The 12,553-nt window shown below is 43.0% G+C and overlaps 1 protein-coding gene across 2 annotated transcripts in view; it reads right to left on the bottom strand.

Annotated features, from left to right (window-relative positions):
- Positions 1 to 12,553, bottom strand: part of neurl1aa (neuralized E3 ubiquitin protein ligase 1Aa) — a 68,444-nt gene that overhangs the window by 36,425 nt on the left and 19,466 nt on the right. Inside the window, exon 1 of one of the 2 annotated variants that reach the window (XM_086297087.1) lies at positions 4,684 to 5,066. The exons of the other annotated variant lie outside the window; for it this stretch is intronic. Coding sequence (XP_086153213.1) covers positions 4,684 to 4,717 — 34 coding nt within the window. The 5' untranslated portion in view covers positions 4,718 to 5,066. Of the gene's footprint in view, positions 1 to 4,683; positions 5,067 to 12,553 lie in introns of those variants that run through there. 2 annotated transcript variants of the gene reach the window in all.

The raw sequence follows: 12,553 nt of genomic DNA, 5'->3' as shown, positions 1-12,553 counted from the left end.
TCTTGGGCCACAGGGATTACTTCTACAGTTCAGACTCTTATCTCATTATTTAAACTTAGCCCATGTTTAATATGTGCAACCACCACTGAAACAGTTTACAACTGGTCCACTTAGAAAGCCAACCTGAAGCAAATAACGATGTTTTTAAACAAGAAAATGTGCATCCAAACTGGTTTCCACTGAAGGAAATAGAAAGTGCAACTACTGGACCCCTTGTGATTTGTATAAATGTATAAAAAAACTGAACTGAATTGACAGGACAGGTTTCATAAAATAAAAAAAATTAAAAAAGAGCGAGTGAACAAAAACTATATGAAATATTCATTCCCCACCGAGTCCACAGTCATGTCTGTATAATGGCCAGCAGATTGGACAGAAACAAAACGGATTAAATTTGAAATTATATTAAACGGAATAAAGTCACCTGCAAATGAGAAGCTACAAATGATCATAACATAACTACCAAATGAAATGTGCTCAACAGCTCAGAGCTTAACCTGCTGCAGAGCGACGCCTAAATAATTCACACTGGGACGGCCTGGTAGTGAAAGGTGAGACGTGGATAGGATGAAGTCTGACTGACGTCATCCACTACGGCCCACTAGTCTTACCACATTCTCTTCACGGAAGGGATTACACAACAGTAATCAATAAATAATAATATCACAAGGCTGCGCACAGCGGAGCACAATGCTGTCCCACGATGCCTCTCTGTTAGAGAAAGAGAGCAGGCTGGTGGAGAGGCGTAATGACATGCAGCGTGTATTGACTGAAGCATGCGAGATGCTATTCAGTACTGACTGGAAGTCATCGTGTGGGCGCTGCCTTGAAGGTGACCTGTCACGAGAGCTGATGCTTTAAGTTAGAGGAAGCAACAGCTATGTGTGCGACACTGATGCACGCTCTCAACAATGCCACCTGACCCAGAGACATACGTTCCTGTCACTATACTCTCCTACACACAAAAAGAAAAAACAAAACAGAGGCTGCTGGTGCGTTCAATAACCTGAGGCAGATCCCGTGACATTACCGAGCCCCAGTCCAATTCGACAAAGTTACGAATCTTTACTTTGTGATATAGCTTCTCTTTGCATTCGGATACAGAATCCAATTCAGCTCGAATGCAACCAGACGCTGCGTCGAATCAGCCGCAGACAGTGGCCCACTTTCAGTCAATCGGGAGCACAGAAGTGGAGCTCCCACACACTCGGCAGACTCAATTACGCAACCGACTCAGCAAACGCTGTTTGGATGTGCTCTGGTGCTTCACACCTGAGAACAGCAGCCTGCAGAGATTCAATTTTAGAAAGCATAATCTGTTCCCCAGCAGCTCTCGCTGTGGTCGTGCAAACACGTAAACAGTGAGAGACGCAGAGCAACGATTTTAACTTTCTTTTTTAAACAGGCACATTTTCCAAAAAGGCTCACATGCAGAAGAAAACATCACTGCAAAGGTTCAGAAATTAATGCCTGCTTTTTCAAATTTAGAAAGAAGCACTTTCTATCAATGGCTGTGGGTTGTCATGGAAACAGTTATACTTTGATTGGGGGGGGGGGGGGGGGGGTACCCATAATGCTTTGGACCGGCCTTAACTTGCCTGTCATGACTAAGTGTCGGCCTCTGAGGCTGAAAGATGAAGCCACCACAAAGACTCCCACATTAAAATTCTAACTTTAGCTAATTTCCCCCCCTCTCAACAGTTCCACCATTAGAGGAACGCTGACACACACACACAGCTGTAGCTGCGAGCTCTGTTGGGCCTCACAGACACTTCAAAAACTCACTGCCATGCACTTCAGGACCACGTTTGTGAATTTTACAGCATTTTAACTGAGTTATCAGACAAAATGATGGCTTTCGATGTGGTTCTGGTGACTAAAACTCTATTTTTTATTGTTATTTGTAAGGTGTAACCTGTGTTTGTGTGGATGAAAGCTAGCATCAGCTGCTCCTTCACACGTGGAGACTTCTACCTCCAAAAACCAAGATGGTGGTGGCAAAACAGCTGAAATGGAGGTCTCGAAACAGGATGTCGCAGTGGCTATGATGGCAACCTTTTTCTGTACAGTCTGTGATTAAAGCTGAGGTTATGAATCACTCCCAGTTATCATATGCTTGCCTCCTGTACTCACTCAAACACTGCTGTACCTGCAGGTTCTTACTAGCAAGCAATTTGCAGTTTTAACTCAACTATGAGGAACATCGAGGACAGCAAACATCGTCGCTGTTGGCAAAACAAAGGCAGGCGTGACTGCAGACGAGAAAAAGCAGTTAAAGTGAAAAAAGATGACAAAACTAAAGTCTGCAGTTGAAGGTAAGACCATAAAATACCGAGTAACAGCTTTGGTCATTATTACAGTTAAATTATTTCAGATGCACTGTGAAAGCAGTTTGTGTGCAGGACTCTGCACAACTGTCAGAACTGCTCCATGGTCGTTTAAAGTGATGAGATCCAGGAATAAAATCACTCAGTATCCTTCTTAAAACATCAGAGAATTCAGTATTTATTGTTAAGAACAGTTTTGATCTGTACAGGCATCTTTGAACAAAAGAAAACTAGACGTAATGTCAAACGAGTTCTGAGTAAAGTTCAAACACTGAATAGTCCCAGAGCCCTGGGACATGAAATCACACAAACGCTTTCCATGGGTCCAAACGTTTGCTAGGGAAAAGTTCTGTTGGAGAGTTTTCTAACATCAACCATGAAGAGGAGACTGCGAGCTTTATAAGACGTGACTTAGCTCACATTTCTGCAAGAACATCACACACGTGAGCCACGAAACAGCCTTATGTTTACAGCAGAACATTTGTTCGACTTACATATTTGATAATAACTATATTCAGATTCCAAATTCCACGACTATATCTGTAAATTTGGGTTAGACGTGGTTTTTACCAAAATGTTATGCAAACCTGGTGCATGTAAAGCCTAAAGCAAACAAAAGCCACCCTATCAAAACAAACCTCTCCCATATGAAAACTGACGTGCTGTTTTATTCGAGTTGTTTCTAATTTACAGTTGATTACCATTTTGTATATTTTGTTGCCATCAACACACAGAACAATGTTGTAATGCACAAAAGAGCAGCCATGCTCTGAGTCCGTTTTATTAGTAAAACATGTCGAGAGATTTAATTTTGCATTCAAACTTCACACTGAAGAAATACACAAAACTTTTCAATAAGTGATTTAAAATTCACAAAACTGAATTTTATGGACAAATATAATGACGTGTTTTCCTTTAACAGGCTGTGTTAGTAAAAATAATAAGTTGGGCCTCTTTGTGAGTCCTGATGACAGCCTTGCTAGAGACTAACACCAATACCAGGTAAGACTGCATTCTGATCGCACAACAAGAAAAACGCCGTGTTCTAATTTTTGGAGGCGTTTGACCTTGATCCCAGAGAAAAGGAGCTCTTCCTGCTGTCTTAGCTTGTCCCTCTTTAAGTAATTGGATTAATCTCAGGGCTTTAATTAGAACGATCAGGTGGTCAAAACCAGAAGAGGCTGCAGGATCAGGGACACAGCTTAACCCCCATAGTAACACATAGGTATATATACACACACACCCAAACACGACACACCATGCTAATAATAATTGTGCAAAGACGAGGAACGAATTCCTCATCACACTGCTGGCACGGCTCACTTCCTCATTTCTTGCTGTTGTAGAAAGGAGGGGGTGTGGGGACGTGGACGGGTGGGTTACTGTCATCTTATTGTTGTTAAAAACTCTGCCTGACACCACACAAGCACTGAAGCTGGCCTACATTCAGAGTATGAACCTATACAGAAGCTCCACTGTTTATTAACAGAACAAAAGGTCCCTGGGGTCTCGTGGAGAGAACACTACACCACCAAAACACATCTTTGAAATTCAGCCGGCCTGTGCGTTTTGCTTATAGCCAGCAACCGCCCTGTCAGATGGATGCTTTGCCCCCGGGGGGTCTGTGCAGGATATTTGGAATAGTGTGGCACGTGGAGCACGAGAAACCCAAATATCTGATCAGATACAAACAGTGTGTAGAAAACAAGTATTTGCACACCTGCTTCGAGTGTATTTGGATACGTTTGTACTATTACTAAAGTACTTCAGGCACTGGTAACAGTACACAGAATTCAAAATAATGCAGAATTATGTTTTACAATCTGGAAGCTAAGAAGTAAAGCTTTAAGTGGACAGTATGGAGCACAAGCTACAATATTTGCCAAATTTGCCCCCCCATAGAGATACCATCTATGGGGCCTGGTGCCACCCCATGCCCCATCCTTTGGACACGCCCCTGGTGGGACCTTAGTGATGGCATACAGGACAATACAAAAGAAAAAAAATCAATTCATTGATTTCTCAGGCACAGCTGCACGCTCTGTTTAGTAATGAGGGGAAACCCCACAACTTTCCTCTCCTCCAGCTAAGCTGCTCCCAGTGCAAACACCTCCCTGCAATTTACTGCTATACAGGGCGCAGGTCAATGCGCGAGGAGCCGGGGACATCCTGGTTGTTACGTCGTAATCAGAAGACACAGCTGCGCGTCTCGAGACCCCTATTCTAATTACAGGAGTGACGTAACTGTGAGCAAAGAATAGGCTGGTACCTGATAACAGAGCGTGAGCAGCTCACAGCCAAAGACCTGAACAAAGGCGCCGAAACATCTCAGATATGACAAATGTTTGCTCCTTACCGTAAAAGGCATTTCGCGTTATCTGGCCACCCATCGCTTCAGTCTTCTGCCGTGCGCGTATGGCCGGTGTGGATTATTCAGATGCTCTCGTGGCACAGCCCAGCGCTCGTGACATGATTGCATCCAAAAGGTAGCCTATCGCTGCTCTGCTCCGGGTACATGCAAACAGCAGAGAGCGGACCCACACCTCCTTATTATTGTGAAGGCAACTCCCCCCGTCCCCGTCAGCCTCATTCAGTAAGAGCTCTCCGCCTCGGGTCCCACTCACTCACGCTGTCATTTACATAGAAGGTGGAGACTCGGACATGAGCGGTTTTAACGCTGTCACTGCCGCACAGAGCTGCCATTTATGGGCCACGAGGCTGGAATAAAACATGGGGGGATATAAGGGTGAGCGGGAGGTAAGGCGCGAGGGCACAGTGTGACCACACAGGGTTTATTTCCTCAGCTGATGAAGGAGAAAAGTTTCCTTTAAAAACAAACAAACAAACAATGAAAAGAAATCCATCTTAACCGCATAATGACATTTACACATCCCCATTGGTGTGACGAGGAAAGTGTGGGTGGGGCAAGGATTAAACAGGAAGTAGACCCTGACAAACACAGGCTGAGCTACTGTGTATGTGATAAGGTTAAAAAATGTCAGGTAATATTTTGCATAAACCGTTAATGATGTCAGACCACGTGTTCACCTCTGGGAAAAGCTCGTTTTTGGACTGTTTGGGTCCAGCACCCGCTCCTGCTTGTGTGTGCAGATGTCTAATCAGCTACAAAGTCTTCATGTGCTGTATGAGTAACATATCAGTAATCCTAACCCTCTTTGACCCACGATCCACCAAACCCACACACCTGGAGATACTACACATCAGACTGGGTCACTTCCCAGATGGTGAATGTAGTCTCCACTCAGGTGTGCCACGATTGTCCTCAGCTACCAGTAAGAGAGTTAATGCGAGACTAAAGAACAGAAGTTTCTATTCATGTTTAGGAATTTTGGAGAGACTTCAATACATTGAGTAACAATGTTTAGCAGAAGTGCAGGAAGTCTGGATTTCTAACGATGATTGGGGAAGTTGTGTTACGCAATGTTCTGCTGGGAAACCTTGGGTCCTGCCACACATGTGGGCGTTACAATGACACGTACCATCTACCTAGGCATTGTTCCAGACCATGTAGGCTCCTTCATGGAAACGGTACTCCCTGATGGCTGTGGCCTCGTTCAGCAGGATAATGGTTCAGGAATGGTTTGAGGAGCACAGCAATGATGTGGGATGTGCTGGGATGTGCTGGCCTCACCTCACAATTTAGGGGACTTGAAGGATCCGTTGGTAACATCTTGTTGCAGATACCACGGCACACCTTCAGGGGTCTCGTCCATGCTTTGATGGGTCAGGACTGTTATGGCAACAAAACGGGGGCCAACACAGTACTAGGCAGGTGGTCACAATGTTATGCCTGATTGGTGTGTAGTAAGTTATGCAGCATATGTTCTTTGGCTAAATCTGTGATAAAGTTTGCAGTCCCAACCTCTAAGAGGGTGTGCCGTGCCTTCCTATTAAATGATATAATCTCCACTCTTAATTCACCATATTAGGCCATGCACTGCAAGATGTTACTGTCTGACAGGTTTAGTAATTAAATAAATGAACTAGATAAGAGGAGTAGCCTATGGCCTATCGTTCCACATTTCATAGTTTAAAAATAAGAAAGCGATACACGTCTGAGGCTAAGTTTGGGTCCAGAGGCTCACAGAGCAAGTGGCCACATTCTTTACTCTCAGCACTCAGTCTTTCACCTTCCATGCTTCCTTATGTGCCTCAGGCCCCTGGCAGACAGACTGGGTGACCCCTCAAGAGTCAGTCCTCTGACTTCAGCTGTCATCACCTATCCACGGTGACCTCGCAGCCCTCAGTCCCAGACTCAGTGTTTACTCTGGGCCTGAAGCTGCAGGCGTTTAGATAATGGCAGGACAGGGTGAGAGAAATGAGATATATGAACCGGAGTCTAATAGGTGAATGCCAGGAATTCATCATTCAAGGGTATCTTGGATTTTGTTCATTAACACTTTCCACCCCGGAGGCGGCTGTATCTGTAATTAAAAGACAACCATTTGCCATTTTTAGCACGGCAGTGAAGACTTCAGCCAGCCTTCTGATCCACAGAGCTCGAGGCTGCTCGGTTTGGCCTCGTATTTGCAGAGCTGTTACAGACTGAAATCGAGGAAGCTTCTGAGGTGGAAATAACCACGGTCCAAGCTCCAACAACACCTTTAGTACACAGACCACCGGTATCAGCTGTTTGCATTCTTCATCAAAATCATTTGGCCCTGATTAACTCAAACACGCTGCCTGTCCATCCATTTTCTATTGCATGTCTATGCCTGGGTCACACGGGAGGCAGTGTAGGGAGAGATGCTTAGACCTTCCCGCTCCCAGCCTCTTCTGCCTGCTCTTCTGGAGGAACAACAAGGTGTTTGCAGGTCAGTCGAGAGTTGTAATCTCTCCTGTCCTGGGTGTGACATGTCCAAAACCCCTCACTCAGATATCCAGGAGGCACTCTAGTCAGAAGCCCATACCACCTTAACTGGTCCCCTTTGATTTGGGGGAGTCGTTGGTCTGCTCTTTTTCACCCTCTCAGAGGCTGAGCTCAGAAACCGTTCAGAGGAAACAAGCTTCCTCAGAACGGTGAAGTTTGGTATTAATCAAAAGAACCAGAAGAGTGTTTACTTCCTTTACACCAGTACAGAATCAGTGAATTTCCATCATGTTAAACATTAATTAAAACATTTTATTTCTCTGTGAAATATTAAATTACATTAAGTGATGCATTCAGGTAGCCTACTAGCTGTATAGCACGAGTGAAATATTAAGCACTCGCTATGCTTAATGTCACAATTATCATTGTGGATTTGCAGTTTAATTAAATATAAAGATTTATTCTCCTTTTAAATGCTCAAGCTCGATGTCAGAATTAAGGACAGTGGAGGAAAACTCATTTCCAGCCTGAGTTAGAAGAAACACTTTTTAAACACATAACAGTTTATATGTAAATGAACTGTGTTAAAACATCGCTGGAGTTTGTAAGCAGCATTTATTTGACACTGTTCTTTGTGAAAAATCTATAATTTTATCAAGAAAAAAACAACTTTTAAACCAACTTTTTCCCAGTAAGTTGCAAAGACATGACACAGATGATCCTTTTGGCTCGCTGAGCATAAAACAACTGTCAGCAAAATGCTGTACGTTGTTGTTTATGTTTAAAGATTACTCTCTAAATCACGCAGGTAATAATATTTACATGTCCCCGTTTCCCCATCATTTTTAATGATTACCACCACGTAACCATAACAAATACTAAGGCCTGCCTGGGCGGTTCATCAAAATAAAATCAGGACCTCAACCTCAAGGTTTAGTTTTCTAAATGAGATGCTGGAGACGCACACATGGTGTGCACATTTGAGGTAAAGACAGTTGCTGGAGAGTATTCGCAGCACAATGAGAGGCCAACCACATTTGGTTTCAAGTATCACCTCTGCTGACAATTGCAAAAATCTGGATTTTAAAGAAGAACTCAGCTAAAGAAAGACTTCTTTCAACAGAGAGAAAAAAAAATCTCTGAGCTAAATCGATAGTTATAAAACAGATCAGGGGACAGAAAATGACTGTATTTCACTCAGATAAGTGGTGTCTGTGGCTCAGGACAGCAAGTTAAGAGAAAACACATTTCCTCTATCTTACAAATATCCCTGCAAACCCAGCAATAAAAGTAACACCCACAAGTCTGCTGAGTTTTAAAAGTCCCAAGGGATGACATCATCGCGCTAAGGTATAACAGCTATTTGTCACGCAAGGGACATGGCTGTGAAAAGAGCGGCGACTGGAAGTTGGCCAGATGAGTTTCAGGAAGAAACGTCAGACCAGCGCTTCGTGTAACCTCGCAGATACACACCAGAGGAAAGGCCTGCAGAAAAGTGCACTTCCTCACCTTGTTTGACACCGCTGCTGTACACGAATGCATTGCTAGAACATCCTTCCTTTGTACAGTAACTCTTTCTTCCTGCAGTCACTGCTCTGTCAGCCTTAACCTTTAGAAAGAAAGCCTCCTTTGGCCCACAGTCCTGTCTGCAACAGGGTCGAGGTGCATCTTTGAGAGTCTGTACATAAACTTGCATTACATAACTTGGACTATGTGGCGATTCACGGTTCGCTGCACTTTAGTCGGCATCAGATGGGTGTGTGCGTACAGCTACAGCTGATATTTACGGCCTATCTGATGAGAGGCATGTTTCATGTGAACCTCATGAATTCTTCGGGCCTTATTAACACTTCTGTTCTGTTTAGGTTTGGTCTGTTTTTTAAATAACTCAGAAACAGGATGATTCTAAAGTGAAACAAGAAAACGGGTACTTGGATGGATTACTCGTCTTCATGTGTTCCTGATTCTGTGCTGGATGTTTTCACTTTTAGAAGTGCAGAGTCAGCATCTTCAGAAGCCACCAATGACATTGTTTATGAACATTAATACCACAGATGGTTTAAAATTAAAGCGTTTTAAACCTGCATTCTGTCTTATGACCAGCAGGGGGCAGCTCCTCTGGTTGCCAAAAAAAGTACAATTAGATGTAAATTCATGAGAAAACAACCCAATCTCTCACTTGATTTGACGCCTCAGTAAACACTTATCACATATGTTTATGCTCTCTCTTGCTAGTTTCAGGTTTTATTTAATATAACAAGATACTGAACTGGTTAATTCTGGTCCCATTTAGAGGACAAAAGACCAGAAACCAACACCCTTCATTTCTAAACCAGATCCAGATCTCATCAGGTTTGGTGTAATAATCCTAGATGTTTTATGGCTACCAAAACTTGAGATTTCAGAATGGGATACAACATATGGTGATGCCCATATTTCAGCTTTGGATGCGTAACAGCTGCTTTGTGGCATTATGTTTGTTGCTTCAAATGTTCAGATGATCACCCCTTTTAAATGTAAGATGTCCACACTGACTAATATGCTTTTTGGTTATTGTTTCTTGAAGAAATGGTAGATATAAAATAAAGGTTTGTTATTTTTTACTCTGCACCTCAACAGGATTAAATGGAGTGAAAAAAAAGCCTCGATTGAATTTGTTTGTTTCTCTCATAACAAAAACAGAAAAATATGTAAAGAGCAGCATCATTATGACTTTAGCTACACCGAAACACACTGCTGAGATAATCAAGAGCAGGATGGACCCGAATTAAGGTCTCTTTCTCTAGTTTCTTGCTTTTCGCCTTCTTTCTGCGTACATTAACCAGAAATTAAAGGATTTCTGGTTTATGTACTAAGGACTTCCTTACAATAAATACAGGAAGGACTCCAACGTCCAAGTTCTAGCCAAAAAGAGTCGGGAGAACTACAACCTGCTGAGAGCTATTTGACAGGTATCTACCAATGCCTGTATAAAATCTACATATGATATTGAATACATTGTGGAAGCCTCACATGTGAAATTCAAGGACAGCTGTGGAAAGGTCATAGCTCCCCAACAAAGGGCTTCATTGATTGTACTGCTGTGTCTGTTATTAACAGACTGGCATGCATATAGACGTTGTTTGTGGGTGTTCATTTGTTTGGAGGTTGTATCAAATTCAAACATCCAGCCCGAGTTACAAAGAACGAGGAGTCCTGTGACAGATGGTGTGGCCCGCTCAGAGCCCTGGGGCCACATTCTTAAAGCTTCCCATTACAAAGAGCTGCTGCTTGGGGCAGAATCTGGAAAAAAGTCTTAAGCAGACTGGAAATGATTCACTGGTCAAAGCTGACGGCTGGTCGTTTGCTCCGGTCCGGCCTAGGTAACTTTTTAATGTATTTACTACCAGGTCAAATGTCTATCACTTGTACTTTTCAGTCGCATGGGTAACTGCTTCAGTCGCTCACCTGGAAGTTGAGAAAAGTTTATCTTGGGCCCCGCCCACTTCCTGTTGCTGGTGGATATTTCAGGTGTAGTTGCTTGAAACTGCAGAATGCTATCAACTTTGCGTGGTCTCTGGTTGCCACGTCAAAGCAAACTATTTGTGTTGTGTATGCAGCTTTAGATTTATGATGTTTTATAAGAATTAACATTTGAAGTTTATACTAGATTGTGGAAAAACTGCTATCAGTAGGAAGGAGTGCCTTTTTAGAGGCTTAAGAGTTTCCTTTGCTTTATTAAGCAGGAGAAAATAGTGGAGAGACAAAAGGTAGAGGAAATACCTCCGAATGACAGTGAGTTAATGAAACAGCAGATTAGATGGTGCGGGGATAATGTTTGTAGCCGATCTCATTAAAGATACGCTTACATCTCCCATCCAATGCAATGATGCCAGAAATGAATGTGATTACGAGGCTGAATTACTTGAAAACTGGCAAAAATGTATTCTTGTTAATCGGGTCAGCCGCATCGCCTCGCTGAGGTAAAAGGTTTTGTTCACTTCTTGCTCAGAGTTACTCTGAGAGCTTCCTAAATCACTCTTAAGTGAGGACTCCTTTCTATAAATGTTTATAGTTTATATGTCTACATTAGGAGAACTCTGCAAGAGATCCCTGAATGTTTGTGAATACAGCCCCTGATCTGAACCTCGTGCAGTCAAACTGACATGAAGAGATAGCACGAATACATGCACAAGCTCTGCATGTATTCACGTTCTTCAGCATAGTTGGCTCAAGCTACCTGCTGTAGTTAGATTAACTGTGTGTAAGTGCACTGGGGACTGGTGCTGTTTTAAAGTGTAGGGATACCATGCAAACACACAAATGTACTTATTAGTCTATTAAAATACCAGAACTTTTCCTGAAGCACAGGCAGCAGCACACAGCAGGAGACATTATTTCTCAATAGTTTCATTAAAAATGCTCCAAAAGGCACAAAGACCACAAAACCTTTTAGTTTAATAACTGATTTTTACAGCAGAAGTGAGGCCAAGCAGAGCGTGATCTAACTTTAACCTTCACCAAAATCCATCCATCCATCATCCATCCATCATCCATCCATCAACTATCCACAGTGTTGGGAAGGTTACTTTTAAAATGTATTCCATTACAGAATACAGAATACATGCCCCAAAATGTATTCTGTAACGTATTCCGTTACGTTACTCAATGACAGTAACGTATTCTGAATACTTTGGATTACTTAACATATTATCATGCTGTTTACAACAACATGAATGTCCTATTGCTGTGTGATTTATTACTATTACTGAAGGTCCGCGACTCCGAACTGTAGTAAAGGGACCTCTGACTAATACGGGGTCCCTGTCGGCTCGTAGCCGAAAAATAGCTTTACTTTGTTGTGTGGGTCAACTTTTCTTGCGACAGACAGAGAGAGGCGTTGAAAGGCTGCTGCAACAGAACTTATTGTTTCGGAGGAAAACACGAACACGGTGTACAGTCGAGTCTTAATAGCTTACTTACAACTGGGCTCGTCAGGCACTCTTCTTGGCTGCAGTGGTTATTATTATATTTACATGCTTCCAGCTCCCGTTTTTGCTCGATGACAACTCGTACCTTTCCACTCCCCTTTTTCTCCCTCCTCGCGCTCACAGACCCATAACGAGTATGGCAGTCCATTCTCCCTGCAACACGGACTACACTGCCCATGATGCTACATTCTGCATTCTGCCTATTAGCTTAGCACAACAGCAACAACAAAAAGGCGCTCTCTCACCCAGGAAACACGCAGAGCGAGAGCATTACCCTGTAACCATGGCAACCGCAACGCTGCCGCCTGGAACAACAGAGCGTAGCTGTCAAACAAAACCCAAACAGTCCTGACCTGCGACAAAATGAAACAGGAAAGTACCGCAGTGTAATCCATTTATTTCAACAAAGTAACTGTATTCTGAAT

This window comes from Aulonocara sp. 'chitande type north' Nkhata Bay, linkage group LG6 (genome assembly GCF_057382095.1).
Source record: "Aulonocara sp. 'chitande type north' Nkhata Bay isolate Kocher_YH1m ecotype deep benthic linkage group LG6, A_spYH_male_GT1.1, whole genome shotgun sequence".
NCBI lineage: Eukaryota > Metazoa > Chordata > Actinopteri > Cichliformes > Cichlidae > Aulonocara > Aulonocara sp. 'chitande type north' Nkhata Bay.
Note: the sequence above shows the minus strand (reverse complement) of the source record. Positions and strands in the feature narration are given on the sequence as shown.